At 43.6% G+C, this 22,964-nt stretch overlaps 1 protein-coding gene across 1 annotated transcript; it reads right to left on the bottom strand.

Moving 5' to 3' along the window:
• Nucleotides 1-266: 266 nt before the first annotated feature.
• Nucleotides 267-19,365, bottom strand: AASDH (aminoadipate-semialdehyde dehydrogenase). Its single transcript, XM_056855451.1, has 14 exons — nucleotides 19,136-19,365; nucleotides 18,296-18,416; nucleotides 17,627-17,955; nucleotides 16,080-16,272; nucleotides 14,018-14,259; nucleotides 13,563-13,669; nucleotides 11,220-11,392; nucleotides 8,585-8,777; nucleotides 7,029-7,147; nucleotides 4,529-5,336; nucleotides 3,012-3,175; nucleotides 1,996-2,121; nucleotides 935-1,066; nucleotides 267-665 (listed from the first exon to the last, which is right to left on the bottom strand). Exons 1-14 carry the CDS (start codon nucleotides 19,363-19,365, stop codon nucleotides 267-269), a joined length of 3,336 nt encoding a protein of 1,111 aa, XP_056711429.1.
• Between the last annotated feature and the right edge of the window lie 3,599 nt (nucleotides 19,366-22,964).

The raw sequence follows: 22,964 nt of genomic DNA, 5'->3' as shown, positions 1-22,964 counted from the left end.
GCTTTCTAAAGGATTCATGGTTATCTGCACAATCTCCACAAACAGATTGGGCAGATAACCATCAACTTAATTCTAAGCATCCAGGCTCAGCAGATATGTAGATCATATTGTTAGTTTCAGCTACTAACACACCCTTGCCTTTGTGCTGTTGTTTGTATTTATTTTTCTACACATGAAAGGTTCAAAAAGGTGCACAGTTTGAATAACCGAGCTCAAACATGGGGGGGGGGGGGGGAGTCTGAAAAGGAAATTGTCCACTGCAAATTTTAGACGGTCTCATTGTTTTTCGATATACATAAATCCAAGCAATAAACATAGTTATTTCTACAGCCAACAACAAGCTTAGTTCCCCATATGACAGGAGAAGAAAACACTTCTCCTGGAAGTTTCCCTGAACCTTCGACCACACCAGTTTTAGCGTTCAAGATCCATATTCTGCCATCTGTAGATATGACTGCCAGAAGTGTTTTATCTTCCAAGTCACGACTGTGGAAAACGAATGGTGTTGCGTAGACAGTTGATGTGGTTTCAAACTTCCACATTAAAGTACCTTCCATATTGCAGCAGTAAATAAAGTGGTCATGGGAGCCAAAGAATACTTCTCTAGTAAAACTGGAAATGCATGGTGATGAAAAAATTGGTCCATTAGTGGAAAACTGCCAAACCTATAAAACAATATTAAGAAGTTAAATACATCATTTAAATTTCAGTTAGTGCTGCCAAAACGTACATATATTTAACATTAGGAGCAAAATGATGAAGCAAAGCATGAGTAATCTTGATCTCTCCTTCCAATTCATTTTATAAAATATATGCAAGGCCTCATGTAGCAAATTCAGCACTGTCCATTCCATAATGTTTCATACACTAGGTAAGAAAACAGGAGAGCTGCTGAGTATATTTGTAGGTCATTAATAAGGGGTTATTTTTTTACCTTTTGTCCGAAGTGGCTAAAGCAGTAAAAATTTCCATCTACGCATCCAACGCACACAGAGTCCTTGTTGCAATGTGGTGATGAAAAGACAGGTTTTCCACAAACACTTTTCCAGATCGGACTCCCCATAACCTGTGAATGTGTACCAAGCATACTGTTTAGGGCCCTCCATGACTCTCACTATAGGGCTAACTTAGCACCTAAGCAAAGATCTGGAACTATCTGTTTTAAGATTTCCCTTTAAAAAGTAGGAAAGCAGCGGGCTTTCTGGGGGAGGAGCTGTTCCTGGACTGAAGGCACTTTAACAATTTTGCCTACATTCACAGTTCCTAGGAATATGGAAGTAGATTCTGTAGATCCATCAGCATATAGCTCACAGCTTTGCTGCTTCTTGCATGTGGGACCCTGGAAAGGTACACTACAAACAGAAGCACCACACAGAAAGTGTGAGTTTCTGAAAAACGTCTTTCTCAAAGTACTGCCATCCCTAGGGCTAGGAGGTAAAATTGAGCATGCCGCTACGCTCCAGGCAAACACACTATAAGTCAACGACGTCGCTCAGTTCAGCTTTGCAGTTTGATCCTTATACATCCTGTCCTGCAAGGGCTGCCTGGCACGGGCTCGAGCGCACAATGCAAAGTCACAGGTCGCACAAAGCATTCAAGGATGTTTGTCCTGTATTGCAAAGAGAGATCCCGGTGGAAAAACCCAGATCTTGCCATGCCCCTATACAAACTCTACAGCTACAAAACAGCTGAAAAAGTTACAAACTAATCTGATGGAATGAATTCTTAGGTTTTCGATCCCTTGGTGTGTTCTGTTGATGGATTTGGGGGCGGGGGACTCCATGTCTGCTGACCAGCCAAACGTTCTGAAAGGCTCGTAATGAAACAGTCAGGTGGGATCTTCGTGGCCACTTCTCTCACCTAATCAGACACACAATGCTGTCCTCTAACGTAGTTTGGTAACCCATCCTGCTCCTTCTTAAAAGGCTCTTAACTCCTTTGACAATCTTGTTCAGTACACATTACTGGACCATATGCAACAAGAAAGTTACGTACGGGGTTTACAGCTAGCAGCATCCCTCCGAGTGTAGCTATATATAGGTGGTGTGGCAAGAGATTTAGGTAAGGAGAGGAAAATACAGCTCCGGCTTCACTGTGTAACTTCCAGACACATTCTTCCTTCTGTCAACACACCAAAAAGTAAATACAAGGTTACGTCGTTTTGTGAAGGCTTAAAGGGCAGGATGATATTTTCAGAGCTTTGCAAACCAGTACAGCCATACAGTGGATAATTCTTCTGACTCAAGATACTCACTCCAGTACTTTAAAAAAATCATATTTAGAAAGGAATTCATAATTCTGCTCTGTAAACTGTTGTGTTATATACATTTAGAGGAGAAAAGTGCACATGGAGAGATGGGCTAAACTCAGTGGAAAAACAGCAGTAAGAAAGTTTTGCTTGGTGTTAGCAACGATGCATATACTAATGGGAAAACAGGATTCTAAGTATCAAATAATCTGATCACATATCAATGTCTAATTTACCTAAATATTAAGGAGCCCCATGGAGAAGAGCGGTAAGCTGCAGTACTACAGTCCAAGCTCTGCTCACGACCTGAGTTCGAACCAAACGGAAGTTGGTTTCAGGTAGCCGGATCAAGGCTAACTCAGCCTTCCATCCTTCCGAGGTCGGTAAAATGAGTACCCAGCTTGCTGGGGGTAAAGGGAAGATGATTGGGGAAGGCACTGGCAAACCACCCCGTAAACAAAGTCTGCCTAGGAAACGTCAGGATGTGACATCACCCCATGGGTCAGGAATGACCCGGTGCTTGCACAGGGGACCTTTACCTTTTACCTTAACCTAAATATTAAAATGTATATAACAGCTAGTGCCCTATAGTTCTCCATTTGTTATACAGTCAGTTTTGATTATCAACAATAAAGGCTGTAATTCTAGGCACCCTTACTTGGAAATGAGTTCTAATTAAATGAATGGGGTTACTTTGAAGTAAAACAGGTATTCATTCAAGGAGGCATTTTTATTAGTTCTTTTACTCTTTACAGCTACTCACATAAATGTCTAGAGCATATACATGTTGGTCGTGAGATCCAATGAAGACCAGCCCAGTGGAAGGATCCATTGCTGCAGAACTTTTCACAGCATCTTTCGCCGCAAATGTCCAGTGTATTTCCCCATTACTGCTTCTGAGTATATATACTAACCCATTATAACACCCTGCGCAAATTAAGAGGCAGAGAACAGAAATATTTGGGCATGCATCGTAACTACTAAACTGCCAGCAAAGCAAAAACATTTTAATTCTTAAGACTCTCAAAACGTATTCAAGTAACTGAACTCCATTCATAATCTGGCAGTGTGAATTACAGACAGGCAAAATCCCATGGGCTCAAAGGGCCCAGTAATTTACACTAGGGAATGCTCAGGGGGAAACAAAACAAAAACACTTGTTTTTCAGACTATTCGCCAATTACTCACAATTTCTAGACCTTTTCCATGAGCCCCCAAACACAGATCCCCCCCTTCAAATGGCTTCCTACCCACTCCCATTCCTCCATGACAGCATGGTTAAGAGTGGTGGTTTGGAGCGATGGACTCTGATCTGGAGAAATGGATTTGATTCTCCACTCTTCCACATGAGCGGTGGAGGCTAATCTGGTGAACTGGATTGGTTTCCCCACTCCTACACACGAAGCCAGCTGGGTGATCTTGGGCTAGTCACAGCTCTCTGAGCCCCACCTACCTCACTGGGTATCTGTGGTGGGGAGGGGAAGGTGATTGTAAGCTGGTTTGATTCTTCCTTAAGTGGCAGAGAAAGTCGGCATAGAAAAACCAACTCTTCTTCTTCTAGCTACTTTGCTGTGGCTACAGTTGCCACTGCAGAAGGCTGGGAGCCAACCAGCAGGTGAACAGATAGACAAGAGTCTTTCCACCTCCTTCCCTAGCATCTTGGATGCTGTTTTGGCAGCAACTGAGATATCAAGATGTCATCCCCAGGATGCTGGCCAGCAAAGGCAGGCACAGTGTGAGGAGGGGAAGACGCAAAGGGGCTCTCCTCTGGCTCCGATAATACAATCCAAATCACAGAAGCTCACGATCATGAGACGCTGAAGTTTGTATATTCTGGGTCCAGGTAATCAAAACCAGTAATTACACACTTGTCTCCACTGATGTGCATGCTGCATTCACGTGTAAGAAATCTACTACCCCATGGTACAGGTTTATTTACACATGAACACATGAAGCTGCCTTATACTGAATCGGACCATTGGTCCATCAAAGTCAGTATTGTCTACTCAGACCGGCAGTGGCTCTCCAGGGTCTCAGGCTGAGGTATTTCACATCACCTACTTGCCTAGTCCCTTGCACTGGAGATACCGGGGATTGAACCTGGGACTTTCTGCATGCCAAGCAGATGCTCTACCACTGAGCCACAGTCCCTCCCCCAGACATGTCATTTTAGACAGAAAAGGAGTATATATACTAGAGCTAAGGACTGCCCACGAAAAGCACCTAGCGGCTCAATAAATTTTGTTCAGAACATCAAAGAATTTTTTTTAAAATTCGTACCAACAATTATGAAGTTTCCACACATAGACACACAGGCAGAGGACTCTACACGATCTGCAAGACATCTCTCCCACTTCACTTTTCCAGAATACAGGTCAACTGCTTGAATCACATGAGAATGAGATCCAGTGTATACAGAGGCAGATATCTGGTCAATGGTTGGTATTACAACCAGAGGAGATGCATCTACACACTTGCCCAAGTCTGCCTTCCACCTTACGTCTAATGTCAACTTTCCAGCAGTTCTTCCAAGGTTCTCTTTTAGGTGAGTTTGTTGCACAGAATTAACTTCTGTTCTATTTGCATTGCTGGCAATTGTTTCATTATGCTTTGAAACTTCATCCCTTCCTTCTTCACTTACAATAGGTGAAGTGGGCATCAGTTCTCTTAGCTGAATTCCTGCATTACACTGGTTCTTCAGGTGTTCCTCAGTAGACCATAATCGATTTCCACGGCTCACTGCAACAAATCCAACATTGTGCGCATCACTTTTTAGGGACCCTCCAGCTTTTGGCTCCACACACTTTCTACGTGGCTCCTCTCCACTACTGTCTCTTCGTTGTCTTTTCACAGAACTGTCGTGACTTAACTTTTGATCTTCATTTGGAAAAGCAGTTTTTAGGACATGTTTGTAGACTTCAGCAATGGAGTGACTGAGAATAACTTCCAAGAGGCCAGGAACGGTCCTGCCAACCAGATTTTCAATTTCATCATGGAGGCGTAATGACTTTAAAGAATCTCCACCACTGTTCAAAAACAATGAATCTTCTGAAATGCTGCTGGAATCATCTGGAAGATTCAGAAGACGCTAGAGAAGAGGAGCAGAAACAAAGGTATGTAACATGCCCACTTCACAGAGCCAGTGTGAGCACTGCAGAACTTTCTGAGCTGCTCAACTATTAAGCTTCCTGGATGACCCTGGGCAAGTCATTATCTCTCTGCCAAATCTAACTCACGGAGTGTTGTGTGAATAAAACGGGGGAGAGGGGAACCATATACGCCACCTTAGGCTTTTAGGAGGAAGGGCGGGATAAAAATGAAATAAAGAACATTAATCCTGCCACAACTGGGAGGGACAGTGGCTCAGTGGTAGAGCATCTGCTTGGCATGCAGAAGGTCCCAGGTTCAATCACCAGCATCTCCAGTTAAAGGGACTAGGCAGGTAGGCAATGTGAAAGACCCCTGCCTGAGATCCTGGAGAGCTGCTGCCGGTCTGAGTAGACAATACTGACTTTGATGGACCAAGGGTCTGATTCAGTAGAGGCAGTTTCATGTGTTCATGTGTTCAACTGCACCTCCAAGCCTGCAGCAGGGTACTAATCTACACAGCAACAGGAAACCAGACTCCCAGATAAACAGACTGCAGATAGCCCACTCAGAAGCTGACTTGGCTTCTGTGATTAAGTCCATTTTTTTAAAGAAGGGGGGGGGCACTTCTAAGGCATAGCAGTGTATTCATATTTTCTCACTCAGCTGCACAAGCCAGACGGAAACCGCTATTGTCCCATTCTCTTGCGCAACAAATAAAGTGCAAATTTCCTTCCTGCTCTCTTCTCAATTTCTCTTACATCCTGCCCTGCCGGGCATACCCTTCTGCAGCCAAAGAGCATGAATACATCTTGGGCATTGGACGGGGAATGTTAGCAACAAGAGTGGGCAGGGTCTGCTGTGTTGGATTCTAATTCTGAACCTTACAGTATAGTCAGACCCCTGAGCCAAACAGGGACACAACTAATTACACAAGAATATGGTGGGGAAAATCTGATCCATTTCTTTGTCATTTCTGTTTCATAAAAATGAGTACCTAAACATATTAGGAGATGCTGAATAGAGTTAATTAAAAACCCATTCCCAAATTACTTAGAAAGGCAAATAGATGTGATAAGCCAATCATTTTTGACCATATTATATGATTAGCAATGTTTAAATATTTCTTTTACTACTTGGGTAACTAGTTGATAGTACTACGGCGCTGAATAGCATGGCAATGCAATCTGTTTGACTTCTTTCTATATTCTTGTCCTTCCAATTGCACTGTGGATACCCCTATTTTCCCCTTTTTTTCCTTTTGTATCCCTCCCTTTATAAAATAAATTTAAAAAAAGAATATGGTGGGGAAAGTCTGATCCATTTCTTTGCCATTTCTGTTTCATAAAAATGAGTACCTAAATCATATTAGGAAATGCTGAATAGAGTTAATTAAAAATCCATTCCCAAATGACTGCTAGAAAGGCAAATATTGCACATGAAGCAATATTCCAAAAGCCTTGGCATAATTCACCCTGTCTGCAATTACTTCTTCCATTTTAATTTTTACCTTTTGGAAAAACATAATTGTTTCCATACCACTGCTGCAAAAAACTTCGCTGAAATGTCAAATGAATGGAAGAGTACAGGACAAAATTTATATGAGGCAAGAATATTGAGCCTGCATTCTTCTCCCTGATTCAAAGTACCTATGAGAACCCAACTAATACGATGCAGATGAACATTAAAACACCTTCCAGAACCATTGCAGTCTTTCCCACAATTCTTCTCTCTGATTCAGCTTCCTTTCACACCTCCTGGAATTCAGATGGCTGCTGTAGACCTTGTTCAGCTCAGACACATCAATTTTGCCTTTAATACAAAAATAAAAAGTAAACTAAGTTTACATGGGATCTAATAATTTAGCACTTCAGTTTATTTGCTATGGTTCGAAGCCTGAAGTCAGATTTCCTTATTTTTAGACACGTGAACCTATTTTGCTATAATTTTACTGGCTTCAATGAAACCAGAAGCTAGGCCAAAAGTATCTATATGTAATTGTATATTAAAATTCATTAAAATGTAATTACTCAGGGATGAATCTTGTCAACCAGATCTGAACACATAAGGGATGCCTGCAGTAAATTTGGATGGGATCTAAGCCTTAATTTCAGAGAACCGAAGGGTAAAAATCTCTAGTTGCTCTGGGCACCTCAAATTTGGAACTCCCGCCTTCGCTAGTGCCTTCTGCTGGCATATTGGAATAGAATGAGATAAGACAGATCACAGCAATAGCTTATACCAGTAGCTTAACAGCAAGGCCTGCATCAGAGCACAGAGTAACTGTGCACACAGCACAGGCTCTGACTCACCCAAAGAGCCCCCGTTTGCTGGGCTGGGGGGTGCAGCAGGCCAGTGCAGGCAAGGTGGGGTGACGGGGGGGGGGGCATGCAGGAGAGGCCAAGAGCTCCCCAGAGGTTTGCAGGCTTGGGCGGGATTGCCCAAAAATGGCAGCGGAGTGGAGCAGGGGCCTGCAATGCTACTGCTCCCAGGAACGTGCCTTTGGCTGCCCGGCCACTTGTTTTAAACAGGCCAATCAGGGCCTGTGATGCAAGGGGCGGGCCTGTGGGGCAGATGGACCGGGTGTTTTCACAAAGGTCTGTCTCCCTAGCATAAAAGAAGCCTCACCTGGCTCTGCTCTCCAGTCAGCTTCAAGTTGTCCCACCCACCATCCTCTACTTGCAAAGGTTTTATTGTTGTTTTAATTCATCACAATGTTGGCAGTATGGCATGTGGGGCGGATTGTGTTTGGGGGAAAAGCTGGCCTGCGTGCCCTTTTCCCCATGTTGAGGATTTCAATAAGGGATTTTGGGGGAGGCCTAATGGGGACAAGCCCAGCTCGGGGGCTGTCAGGCACATGCCCATCATGGGGGCTGGCAAAATGGCCTCCCACCAAATGGCAGGGGATTCACACAGTTGGCTTCATTCCATGTGGGTCCCAGTTAATGCCATCTCGTTTTGGTCCCAGCAGATGGGCTGGGAGTTAAGACACATCAGCCTGCAAGTGGCCTGGTCGATGCCACGGATCATGCCCCTAAGCCATGCCAATGCCTTGTTGCTGTAACCATTAAAGTTGTGGCCATTTTTATCCAGCTACGGTCAACATATTGTCAGTTACATGCTCACTTTCTGTGTGGGGATTATTTTAATTAAGGGTAACAGGACAGGATTTGTGGGGATTTGGTAGCCAGCCCAGAGGCAGCCACCAAACAGGCACTAGGCATCATTTTTAAAAGTATTCCAATTTACCATGCGATGTAAAAGGCAAAGTCTCAATCAACAAAAGCTCATCTGGGACTGCGTAGCTGGGGAGATATTCCTGGAGTTTTCTGAAAAGATCTCCTCCTTCAAAACTGCCTTTGGGCACAACAAACAGAATTAATTTTTCTTGTTGGTACCATATCACTGCACAGGCTTCCACTTGACAGTTGTCTTCTGCAAGCTGCAAAATAAAGCCATGACTCTCATTTACTCTGATAAGAATTACAGGAAGTCCCAAGCAACATATAAGGGGAAGTGGGGGGGTGGGGGAGTCCACATCTGTATTTCCGCAACTCTTTCCTACTTTTATAATCAAACGTTTTATAGCCGTGAAAAATGAATGATTGTACTGAAAAATGAGTCTTTAGGATTATATAAGCCTGATACACTATAATTGGTCTGTGGAAACCATAAGTTTTACTGAAGACATTTCTGATGGCAAAGGAACATCCAAGTGTTCCAGCAGAGCTGAGGCCAGAGAGACAAACAGCTCCCCACCAACAGCCAGCTGTCTTCCAGCTTGAGCCTAGCAGCTGCAGTCCAGCTCCTGTCATGGCTTTCAAAGTAGAACGGTGGATTGCATGAGCTCCCTTCACTTTAGAGCTGAAGTTACTTTGGAAACATTCTGGTTCAAGGATGAATGTGGAATCCAGGTTCTTGCAATGGCCTCAAGCCAAAGGGGGAGAGGGTTTAAGATTTCTCTCTCTCTTAATGTCTCTCTCTCTCGGTTTTGGCTCTTGGAAGTCATTGCGTGCTGACTTATAGGGACCCGTAGGGTTTTTAAGGCAAGAGACTTACAGAGGCGGTTTGTAATTGCCTTCTTCTGAATAATGACCCTGGAATTTTTTTGTGGTCTCCCATCCAAATACTTACCAGGGCCGACTCTGCTTAGCTTCCAAGATCTGATGAGATCAGGCTAGCCTTGAAGTCATTACAGAGGTTTTTGGGGGAAGGGGAGGAGGAACAGGCCTCTGATGCAAACATCTACCAAGGCCAATTTCCTCTTTCTAAACGGTCAGACCCCCTTACAGCCTAAACAAGCCCAGAGAGGAAAATTAGGCTCAGATGGTGACCTAAAGGCACATACCTGCCAAGGCCAACACGTTCCCTCCTTGCCCTCTCTCCTTGGGCCACTTGCTTCCCTTCAGCCTGGCTGGCTAAGGGCTCACGCCTGGATACTGTACTCTGCAGCCAACATTTGCATGCATGGACAGCTCTTGCCCTCAATGGTGTTTTTTTTTTTTTTAAACTGGGATAGGGCTGGTTTAAAAAAAACAAAATAGGATTTTCCAGCATACCTCTGAGGTATCAGTTTTCTGCGGGGACCCCTCCCCACCAGTCCTAATCCCTCCCTGGTTTTTCCACTTTACTAAGAGGGAATGATCTCCACAAGCAACTATCTGACAACAGCAAAGTGCAAACACAAACATTCTCAAACACTAAGAAACCCTGATGAGGAGGATCACCCCGCCTAGTGTTAACAACGGTTAGGGATAGAGCAAACATAAACCTTAACCCCTGGAAGCTGTGTGTGTGTGGGGTGTGTGTGTGTGCAAATCTGTATTCAAAGGGAAAGGGGGCAGAGGAACAGAGTGACCAATCTCTTCATCTCTCAACTGGGGTTTGACAACATGAGCACCAGGTCTGCATTGGGCAAGTATCTACCTTAATGTTTTAGATCCTGCCTTACCGCCAACGACCAGGTTGCCAGGTGTCCAGTACTAACCTGAACAGTCCAGTATTACCATTGACTGTTCGGAAGAAAAACCCAGAAAAAAATACCGGGCATTTCAGTGTCCGGTATTTTTTTTCTTTCCCAGACAGTCAGTGAAAGAACTGGACTGTCCAGATCAACTGGTAACCTTACCAAGCCCAAACATTGCAAAGCACACTGTTTGTGCTGAGAGGGGGTGGAGCCAAGTGTCGTGTGTCTGGTACTTTAAAAAAATATATATCTGGCCATCCTAACCTCAGGGTAGCATCTGTCATTCTCCCCACCTCCTGCTTATCATCATAACAACCCTGCAAGGTAGGCTAGGCTGAAAGAGACTGGCCAAAGATCACCGGGCGAGCTCGATGGCAGAGTGAAGATTTGAACCTGGGTCTCCCCGGTCTGACCCTGATACAACAACACACTGGCTGTCCATTGATGATCCAACTCTTCTCATGTAATTATTTCCGTTAATAGCAAGATCATTATAACTCCTGAAAACACAAGATGTGACAGAAGATGGCCATATACGGCCAACAGTTAAACTCCCTTTCCAATTCTTTTCTCCCTAATTGATTCCCATGGGCTTCTTCTATCCCCAGATACCTTTCCCTAGTTTATCTACCCGAGCCTTTTTTAACCCACTTTGTATCACCCTTTTTCCTCTCATCATTCCTCTGCCCCTTTCTTGGAAGAGAGCAGAATGAACATGAGGGGGTGTGGTCTGGTGTGCACTAATCTGCTGCATTCAACTGAGTAACCATTTCCCCTGTAAAAATCTTGGTGATCCTATGAAAGGAAACTTCACAAATGAAACTGAGCAGTATCAATTCTCCAAACACTTCATGATCCAAAACCAACTCTCAAGCTACTTCAGAACTCTCTGGATAACATTGTTATTTATTATCTTACCTGCCGAATGTGCTCAACATTTAGTCTCTTGCCATGTCGCTTAATCTGATTGTCCTTCCGCCCCAAGTAAAACATTTCAGAATCCTTAACTCTCACAAAATCTCCAGTTGCTCTCATTGTGCCCCTAGGCAATGTTACTTCATCATCAAGGAAACAGACACGTTCTTCACCTCCTGCACAAAACGAGATCAAGTGGCAGGTCAGCGCCTCCATGACCTCACATAACGCAGACTAGAAGGCTACCAGCAGGAGCAAGAAAGATGGCTGCACATCAAATAGCAACACATCCTTAATGGGGCATGACAAAAACAAACAAACAAACAACAACAAAGCCCAAACATGCCATTGAAACAGTGTCTAGTGTATCTGGTTACAACAGTGGCACAGCGTACTCAAGAATTTGATGCAATGCTATGGTTTCTGACACTGTGCAAGCATCCCTCATCCTAAAAACTGCTTTATGGCTGGCACATCAAATCTCAGGATAGGCCTGTTTATCCACAGCTCTAGCTAAAGGATGTGGACAGAATGTAGTGGGTGCAGAGAGTGACAAGGAGGATCAGGGGTCTGGAGACCAAGCCATACGAGGAAAGGCTGAGGGACTTGGGAATGTTTAGTCTGAAGAAGAGGAGGTTGAGGGGGGATTGCTCTCTTTGACAGCCCTTCAGATACTTAAAGGAGGAGAGCAGGGAGTTGTTCCTGTTGGCTGCAGAGGATAGGAATCACAAAAATGGGTTTAAATTGTGGGCAGAATGGTACCAGCTGGATATTAGGGGGGGAAATTGCAGTAAGAGTTGTTCAACAGTGGAATCAGCTACCTAGGGAGATGGTGAGCTCCCCCTCACTCACCATCTTTAAGCAGAGGCTGGACAAACATTTGTCAGGTATGTTCTAGGCTGATCCTGCATTAAGTAGGGGGTTGGACTAGATGGCCTGCATGGCCCCTTCCAACTCTTATGATTTTATTATTCTATTATTCAAAATGACACCAATAATATACTATCTGCTACTCACTCTAATTTTCAGTGTACTATTGAATGTTGGATTAATTTTCCTGATATTGCTTAGCATTTTTATGGTCTCAGTATTAATAATATTTTCACCTGCACCCTGCTGGATCAACCCAGTGGTCCTTTTAGTCTAGCATCCTGTTTCACACATTGGCCAACCAGTTACCTCGGAGGGCCAACAAACAAGGATTAGAGACCAGGGCTACTATGAGAGGACTCTAAGGCTGCAATCTTATGAACACTAAGATTAATTGAAGAAAATGGAACTTACTTCTGAATAAACATGCACAGGATTCCACTGAAAATAAGCAGGATGTGCTGCTACTTGAATATATGCAGAACTATACCTGAACTATAAATAATCAATATACAGCCCTATACAGAGGCAGCTCTGACCCTAGAAGTAAATCAGTATCTATATAACTTTCACAAATAACAATCCTTATCACAGGCATGAATGTTCACAAAAGACATCTTCCAAAACTTCCAAACTTTAAACTTGTCTGATGTCATTTTTTTAAAAAAAGGCCTTCTTATTATAGCGGTCAAAAAATAAGCAATTTCACTTTCACTTCAAAGCATATAGGTATTTGACCCTCAACAAAACCAAAAAGAAAAGATCATGGGTAGGATCGAACTATTTTTTTCTGCTGGTGAAAAAGAAAGGAAAGATCATCGCTGAACACCCAAAAAGTCTATGCTGCGTCATGGGACCTGCATGTGCAAAAACCATGTGGGAGGAGGGATGGGGGAATTGTGTGAGATTCAGTGAAAACCCCAACATTATAAGTGATCTTTCTGAAAAAAAGTATTTTTAAAAATGCAGAACTAGATAAGCTGCTGTTCAGGGCAACCATTCACACCATTCACAGTTTTTAAACACTTACTGAATCTAGTCCCAAAATATCTCTAAAAAGCTCTGCTTAGGATTTCCAGGCACAGCCTGGCAACCAGAGGGAGTCAAGGGAAGTGGGGTCACTGGGGACACTACTATTTTATTTGATTATACACCACCCTTTCCCGGCGAAGCAACAGGCAATGGTGTGATGTCACTTCTGGGGAAAACCCAGAAATGACACCAGTCATCTCTAAGAATTGCTGGAAACTGTAGTAAACCCATAGCCTAGCTCTGTTGGATCAAACTGAAGGGCCACCTAGTTCAGAATTTTCTTTCCAACTCTGCCCTGTTGCTTACACTACATTCTGTGACTGCCTCTAAACATGGAGGTTCCATTTAACTTTCCCAACTAATGTTCATGGGCAGATCTCTCCTCCGTGAATTTGCCTGGTAAGCTAGCGGCACAGTGTTCTAGAATTAAAACTATAAAATCACCTATAAACACTTGACCTTCACCTTCCAGAATGGCCGAACCACTGGAATCTTTAACTTCAACTCTTGTTCCAGATAACGGGGTTCCCAATGGTACAAGGGAATCAAATCTAAAAATTAGGAGGACAAAGAGAGGCGAAGGGGGTGGGGGACAAACAATCAGTCAACCAAGAAACAAAGTACTCAAACCTGTATGCAGATACTTCATCTCAACTGAATTGTTACTTAAAAACCAAAACTTACAAAAATGCAGCACTATCACCGTTCACAACAGGACTGCAACTTTCAAGCGGTGTTAGTCACAATTCAAATAGAGGCCGAGCTCTGCAACTGTTCCTCGTACCAAACACTCGCCCTAGTATACCATGGTTGCTCTATCTGAAGGACTGAAGACTTTGATAATTTATTCATCAGGTTAAAGTGCACAAGCAGTAGATAAAAAAAGTGACATTTCCTACCGGTGATCAGAACCAAGCGACACTTCAGGGATCTTGTGGCATGTGGCCCAGCAAGAGACTTCTGTAATGCCATAGATATTGAACACTTGTGTTTTATTTCCTTTTCCCTTCCAGCTTCTCAGCACATTCAAGCCAGGAAATTCTTCTCCACCAAGTGCTAAGACTCGCAGAGAAGTACTGGCAGACAGAATAGTTGACTTGATTCGCTGAACTCCAAATCTTCTCAGAAGTGTTGGTGTAGCCTACACACATTGCAGAAAATAATATTCAAATGCATATACTATGTATACCTTTAAGGTCAGAGAGCCAAACATCTCTCTTTTTTTAAAAGGGTGAAGGACTAGCAAGCAAGTCTTCTGCACACATGGGCATTCTTGTGGACCATCCATTATGTGTCCAATGAAGAAGGGGTGTACATGCCTAATCCTCTGTCACAAGACCAGTCTTTGAACTTTGATCCTTTAAGCATCTGAACGGGGCCTAAAGGCTGGTTTCCTCCTGCATATTCAATACTTGTAACTGCAGAATCAAGCAACAAATTGCATGGGAGAACTGGCTATCACATGTTTAGTTCCACAGACAGAACTTTTATATCATCTCACACCAAATGAGGGAAACGTTCAGATTAAGGTGCCAGTCATCAAGGGTACCATAACCAAGATAAAACCCAAAAGTGGCATTTTTTTGCCGTCAAGTCACAGCTGACTTATGGCAATCCCGTAGTGTTTTCAAGGCAAGAGACGTTCAGAGGTGGTTTGCCAGTGCCTAACTCCGCATCACACCCCTAGTATTCCTTGGAGGTCTCCCACCCAAATACCTGCCAGAGTCGAGGCTGAAAGTATGTGACTAGCCCAAGGTCACCCAGCAAGTTTCTGTGGCAGAGTGGGGAGTCGAACCTGGGGTTCCCAGATCCTAGTCCAGTGGTCGGCAAACCGCGGCTCACGAGCCGCATGTGGCTCTTGGGCCCCTTGAGTGCGGCTCTGCCACAAATCCCCCCCCCCGCCTGGCTGCCTGACGAACAGCTGATGGGCAGGGGGTTTAAACTGCTCCGCGCAGGCAGCGTGGAGCAGTTTAACCCCCCCGCCCATCAGCTGTTCGTCGGGCAGCCGGGCGGGGGGGGTTTAAAGACCCCACCCCCGCCAGGCTTCCCGGGACTTCCTGGCACCTCCCCTGGCCAAAAAAGCGGCAGCGGCCGTGGGGTGGAGTGTGCGCATGGAGCTGGTGGCGGCGCTGCGGGAGCTGGAGGTGCTGGTGGCCGGCAGCGGCTGCTGCTGGTGGCCGAGAGGCGGGCTGGGGAGCCGCCGCTGCGCATGCTGCTGGAGCGCTTCGTGCAGGACCTCTTCGGTGAGGGCGCGCGTGAGGCCGGGCTCCTGCTGGCCCTGGTGCCCGTTGGCCTTCGTGCTGTGCAGGCCAGGCCCGGCGGCGGGGCACTGGCTGGGCGAGCTGGTGCGCGACGTGCGCTGGCAGCTGGCGCTGGCCTGGTGGACGTGCTGCTGCGGGAAGCAGCACGCCTGTGGCTGGAGGTGCTGCTGCACCAGGCCTGCGCCCCCCGCCGGCCCACCCCGCACCAGGCGACGGCGCTCCAGGCGGCCCACTACATCCCTGGTGCCCCGCAGGGCACAGCGCTCTTCTGCGCCACCGCCCTCCGTGCCGCCCTCCAGCTGCGAGCAGGTGCGACGTGCCCCCACCCCCACTGGCGTGTCTCCAGGCAGCGAGGAACAGTTTAAAGCCCCCCCCCCAGGCTTCCCGGTAGTCCCAGAAAGCCTGGCAGGGGGGGGGGGTTAAACTGCTTCGTTGGGCAGCTGGGGGGGGTTAAACTGGCTCTCAAAAGAAATGTCAATCGTTGTACTGTTGATATTTGGCTCTGTTGACTAAAGAGTTTGCTGACCACTGTCCTAGTCCAACACCTTAACCACTACACCACACTGGCTCTCTAAAAGCAACACAGGGAGGGAAATCAATGCACAGCTTGATAGTCATTGCAGTCCAAGTCCATGCAGAAGCAGCTTTCATGGCAAACAATAAGTGGACAGGACACTCCGTCATTACTCCCATCTCTTACCTGTAATACAGATACTCTGTGGCGCTGAAAGAGAGCCTCAGATAACTCCTGGGGCACCATTTTAATCAGGTGGGGTACAATAAGCAGAGAAGCCCCACTTGCCAGAGTAACAAAGAGCTCAACTACGGATGGATCAAATGTCAAGGGAGAAGCCATGAATATCACATCATCTGGGGTGATTTGAAAGAGATCTCTAAAGATAAAGAGAGATAATGTGCACCTTGATCATTACATATATGTTGGAGTCTGAATTTGTGCAAATATCACAGGGCATCTGTGAATTAGTTCGCATCCCCACCAGAACAACACAGGCCATTTTAACCTACTGCTCATTTTAGTGATGATTATTTGCTCTTTCCCTTGTATGCTGCTAGCATCAGGCACCTTCCAGCATTCTGTGGTTTTCATCTCTCCCTTTACATCTTCTTGTTCTCATGTTCTGATAAAAACACTGCCTTTGTTTGATCTTAGGTGACATCTGTCAAGCTTGGGTAATTAATTTCTTGATTCAATTTCGTGATATGGTGCAATTTGTGAGTCCCTGATATTTTCTATTTTGATTTCATGTACAGCAGCTGCTCATATGCTGAAACCCAGAAGTACTAGAATCACAAGGCTAGAAGTCCAATTTAAAGAACAAAAGGGGAACATGGGTAACAAAGCTGAATCTCCCCCTCCCCACTGTGGCTTGACTCTCTCCAAGGTTTTTTTCCCCCCCTCACCTGGGTTCAGTATCAGAGCCCCAGCTGATAGAAAAGTGCTTTAATAGAGGAACTGTGGAGCAGCAAATTATAAGCAGGAAGAAGGTTTTGCATTCCACATCTGTTTGCCATTTTTGTTCTCAAATCAGTGATGCAAATGCGGATGTGGATCTGGCACTGCCAATGTTTATCTTGGTCCAAAATAGCTACTGATGTAGGGACCAGTTCCACTGGTGTTAACGGAGAACAATCAATAGAACTTATAAACACTCGTGTTGGGCATGAATGTGCTCAAAGTGTTTATAAATGACCACAATGAAACCAGGTCAAGTTAAAAAGAAGTGCATTAGTTAATGCTCTACGTTACAAAACAACCTGAATAGCAGAAAATAATACAACGCTAAAGCATTCATTCAAGCTGCCAGTACATAAAAAATAGTTTTTAAGCACCCAAATGTACTGATGGCTTAATTCAGCCATGCAAAAGCATATGGTTTATCATTTTTGAAAGCAGAGCATTTGTGCAATTGACAGCAATAGAATTCTGTCAAAATAAGGACAGAAACTCAGATAGCAAGGGGAGAGACAAAACGTTAAAATATAGGGTTGAATCCAACTGACTTTTGCACTGGTGAAAAAGAAATGATGGGGGTCCCCTCTGACCACCAAAAAGGGTATGCTGGGGAGTAATTAGAGTGAACGGAAAAGTAATGGGGGAGTTTAGACTGTGCATCTGTGTGTGTTTCATATTATCTCTGTATGCAGCGTTGCCAATTTTAGACACAGTAATAATCCAGCCTCTATCTGTTTACCTTTATGCAACAGTAATCTATAAAGGATACTTACCGGAGATGAAGAATATTTGGTACTATGCATCTATGTGGCACTCTGACAATTTTGGGAATCCCTGTTGTTCCTGATGTATGCAAAACATAGGCTAAGGAGTATTTCTCGCTGACATCCAACAGCTCTTTGGATTGCTTTGTCTCATTCTGGTCTACAGTATTTTCCTTCCAGTAACTTGTCTCTGCAGGCCTTTCATTTTTACCATTTTCATGATCAATCAACAGATTTACATCAACATTACTGCTGTTTCTTTGGAAAAGAAGTAAGCCAACATTCTGTATTTCAAGGAAATTGTGGCAGAACAAGTGTTCAAAAGTGACTTTGAATTTCTGAAAGAGAATGAAAAGCTTTGTTATAATGTTGTATGTATGCATTCTATTAGAACAATGTACGCTGCTAGGGTGAAAAAAGGAGAATATGTATAAAAATAAATGAATCATTTTTTTCATCTCTAATGCAAGTAAGACAGGCTGACAAATTTTGTATATGGGGCAAATATTATGCACTGTAAAACACCAAACAGACTTGAGCTTAATAACTAAACAAATCAATATTTAAAGCAAATTAGGCAGCAATCCTAAACATGCTTTCTTGGGAATACCTCCTACTGAATATAGGGGGCCTTTCCTCAAAGTAAAAAATAAAATAAAAATCAAACATTGCACTTACATCAAGTTTGTCTTTTTCTACAAGGACATATTTGAAGTTGCATTTATTCATAACATAAGTAGTCAGGGTTGGCAGAGCATCTGGATCAATAGGAGAATAAGCAGCTGGCACTTGGAGAATTCTAACAAAATAAAGTATTTCATTTAGCAAAAGAACATTATTCTCAGGAGCCAACCATTTAAAAGCCTAAATTTTCATGAGTTTTATCACAAGCTGTCCCTGTGATTAAGGGGGGAGGGGAGAGAAGCATGATTAACCTCTTCCCTGCCAATAGCCATTCCACAAAGCCCCTCCCCTCCCTCGCAGGATTCTAAGCAACATGTTTACTCAAGCATGTTTTTTCATCCCCTGCAGACTGAGGAGGGAAATGATATGCAGCAGAGAAGTGGCATGCAGGATCCTGGCCCATGAAATTAATAAAACACCATTATCGAAAGTAACAAAAGGCCAGGGCTCTAAGGACAAACTGGATTTATTTCATCATTGAGTATATACTCCACCTAGTGGAGCTTAAATAACTTTAAAATTTTACTGGTCTGATTGACCGTATTAATAAAATTTGAATAACTTTTAAAAAAACCAAATCCTGATTTTATAGGGATCTGTTTTCACATCAAAAAGCCACGCTAATATCTTGAATTAATCAATCCATTTGGAAACTGTTTCAAATTATCAAAAAACAAATCAAACCATCCACCCACCACTCAGAACAGGTTGTAAGACACAGGGATACAAACAGACTACTATTTAAAATATATATTTTGACATGAGCTTAACGAGATGGCAGGAATATTTGATTTGCCTCTGAGGAATGTCACAAATATCATCTCGTAGCCATACCCTATAATCCAAGAAGGCAGATTTATCCCTGGATAGCAGTAGAGGCCTATCACAAGACTTCCAGTGAGATCACACTTCTCCCTCAAAAAATCAGTTAGTTCTGTGGCTAGGGTGGTAACCGTTTTGTATGTGTATGTAGCGGGAATCTTATTGTTGCACTCATCAAAGCACACTGCTTTCCTCTCAGGATATAAATTGGCTGCTGTCTGAGCAATCCGCTGAAGAGTCATCACCAATATGTGTAAGGCATATCTGAATAAATTAAAATAATAATCAAAATGTATCAATCTATAGTTTCAAAATACTGCAATAATATATCATATGTAAATAAAATGGTAACATTTTCACATACCTATGCACTATTTTTTCCTCTTCAAATCCAGCATACTTTTAAGGCTTCCTTAAAACCTATGAATTTACTACAAAATATGCAAACTAAAACAAAAAACAAAAGAGATTAATTAGAGTAAATATTCTATTTCTGCAGTCTGTTAATTCTGTAACTGTACAGACTGGCTTCTTTTATTTATTTATAATTTCTGCAACACTCTGACAGAACTGAGTACAGATTTAGTAAAGAGAGTAAGGCTCATCAAACTCGATGGACTTAAATCCAAGCAAAGATCTGACTCCATATAAGATTGGATTTCACAAAGCTTCTTCCAAAGGGTGAAATTTATTAGAGCTTGAGTCATGAAGTTTTGAGTTGTGGCCCTTTAGAATCAACTACCCTGTGAGACCTGGCCTTGGACACTATGGATGGACAATCTCAAGTTTTACTCAAACTTGCTTTTATAGTGTAACTAGGGCTGCCATGTACCTGCTTCCAGCAGGACACCTCCCATAGAAGTACCCTCATTTCCCACTAGCATTCAGTCGACCAGTGGGAGGCAGTATCCAGTTACTTCATTTCCAGATGTGTAACCAGAAGTGATGTCATTGTGTTGCTTGATACCCTAGCATTTCCCTGAAACTCTTTTGGTTGGATAGCTGGAAATGATGTTAGGTGAGTCTCCCTTCCTTCCGAGTTGTCAGTTATCTATTGGGTGAGGGAGATCACCCGCCCCATGATTGCATTGCCTGCTACCACTACAACAGTTGGTAGGAAAAGATTAAAGTAAAAAATGGTTATTGGCATGATTGTGCTATGTCACTTCTGGGAGAAACCCAGAAGTGATGTCATGCCTCTTTGGGAATTGCAGGAAATTCTAGTGTCCAGAGATTCCTAGAGGAGCATATTCTCAGAAGTGATGTAGCGGGGTCACAACATACCTTTGCCTTCCAGATTCCTGCCAGTTGCCAGCCAACCCTCCCCCTCCCCTACATGCATGGCTGCTACTTGGAACCAAAAGGAGATGGCTGACTTTTTGAAAACTATCGGGCATAACCAGAGCTACTATATAGTTTCAAAAACATTATGTACAATGTGGCTTTAAAAAAGAGGGGATGTTTTAAAGGCAGATTTTCTGGAATAAATGCATGTACCCACATCTAACTGCTGCAAACAACAAAGTAATACCTCAAGCTGAAGCTGACTGGGTGACTCTATTCAGTGTGTTCACAAGAAGCAAGTAACTTTCCACAGATCCGTAGGAAGATGTTCAAACAGTTGTTACAAATGTCACTCCTGATGTGGCCACAATCACAGAAGTGCAAATGCAAAAACATTTCTCTGTGAAAAGTATCAACTAGCAATCAATAGCACACAACTCTGCAATCAAAACTAATTCTGAAACAAAGAGGAACATGTTACACCATATTGCTACATAGACCTGGGACTTGTAGCTGCTACTTATAATTAACTATAACAATGTTAAAAACATACACAACAACACAGGCTATGATGCAAAACCTAGTGTTTGTTTGTTTGAATTTTGCTTCCTTGGGCTACTAAACCCTGGAATGTCCTGAGCCCATGAAAGCAATAGGCAAAACAAAAACATGCTGTCAGGAGTAATGTCTCCCATCCCGTTTAATCAAAAGAGCCTTTAATTCTGGGGGCCATATTTCCTACTGAAAACATTTGCACATAAGAAATAGCATGAAATCCAAACTGTACAAATAGATACCCTGTAAAGAACAATGGTAGAAAAACAGCATATGCCGTGACCTACAGAATAAAAGAAAGAAATGTGCAATATGCAGTGTCACTCAAAGGTGCTGTGGAATCTGCATTTACCACTGAAGGGCTATCACCCGCTGTAGTGGAAACTGCGGAAGACCATTGTACTACGAGGAGGTAGATGGTGGTCAAAGCAGCCCTTCCCCATGTGAGAGCAATCTCAGATCATTAGGGAGTTAAACTTTCACACAGCACTGTAAATGATGAGCACCTGGTGATGGGGGAAAAGGTTCATTTTCACTCTCTGTTAAAAGAAGGGGAGGGCTTCAGATAAGGAGCCAGCCAGGAGGAGGGTGTCTGGAGCACCAGGACGGCTGCCAGAGAAGAAGCGGCTTGCTTGCCTCCCAGAAGACAACTTTTCATCCTTATTTCAGACTCAGCCTGGATAAAAGGTTACTTAGCTTGGGTAAAAGGGTGTATTTTTTGTTTAATAAAACTGCATACTTTGTTTCCCCCAACACTTGCCTATTGGAATCATTTCTTTACTGAACCATGGGTAATACACCCGCCCTGAGCTGACTTTGGCTGGGGAGGGTGGAATAAAAATTGAAAGTAATAAGTGATTTTACTGGTTCTCTCAAGTCCTGGGGTGTGGTGAAAGCATGTGTCACACCTCCCTGCAAAAACAGGATTGGCTCCAGCCTCTACCACTGGTTCCCAACTGGGGGTCCATGGACCCCCAGGGGTCCGTGAGAACTAAATTAAGATATTGTCGAAGGCTTTCACAGTCAGAGTCCATTGGTTCTTGTGGGTTATCTGGGCTGTGTGACTGTGGTCTTGGTATTTTCTTTCCTGACGTTTCGCCAGCAGCTGTGGCAGGCATCTTCAGAGGAGTAACACTGAAGGACAGTGTCTCTCAGTATCAAGTGTGTAGGGAGAGTAATATATAGTTAGAAAGGGGTAGGGTTTGAGATGAATCATTGTCCTGCAAAAAGTATCAAGATAATGTGCTAATGAGGGTGTGGTATGTTAATATGGAACCATTGTATCCTGAAGTGATCTGTTAACATGTGAAATCCAAAGCTAATTCGCATTACATGTTAACAGATCACTTCAGGCTACAATGGTTCCAGATTAACATACCACACCCTCATTAGCACATTATCTTGATTCTTACAGGACAATGATTAGCACATTACCTTTAATACTTTTTGCAGGACAATTATTCAGCTCAACCCAACCCCCTTCTGACTATATATTACTCTCCCTACGCACTTGACACTGAGAGATGCTGTCCTTCAGTGTTACTCCTCTGAAGATGCCTGCCACAGCTGCTGGCGAAACGTCAGGAAAGAAAATACCAAGACCACGGTCACACAGCCCGGATAACTTACAAGAACCAACTAAATCAAGGTCCTTGAAACAAAGTTATAAACCCATAATAAATTAATATTTTCAATTAAACGTTCTCTCTCTCTCTCTCTCTCTCTCTATCTATATATATATATATATTCAAATATTATTCTAAGTTTAATGTTGAACTAACAGTTATGATTAAAGTTTGTTTTCAAATTCTTGGAATTTTATTTTGAACCTTGGGGTCCCTGCAACGAACAAAAAAAGTCCTAGTGGTCCCTGGTCAAAAAAAGGTTGGGAACCACTGATTCCCCACCAATGTGGGGAGCAGGAACGGAGCAATGAGGCTGATGCAAGCCTCTTCCGTCGTCTGAGTTTGGCGGCAATATGGCAGCCACAACGCGACAATTA

This window comes from Euleptes europaea, chromosome 9 (assembly GCF_029931775.1).
Source record: "Euleptes europaea isolate rEulEur1 chromosome 9, rEulEur1.hap1, whole genome shotgun sequence".
NCBI lineage: Eukaryota > Metazoa > Chordata > Lepidosauria > Squamata > Sphaerodactylidae > Euleptes > Euleptes europaea.
This window is presented reverse-complemented; position numbering and strand designations above follow the sequence as displayed.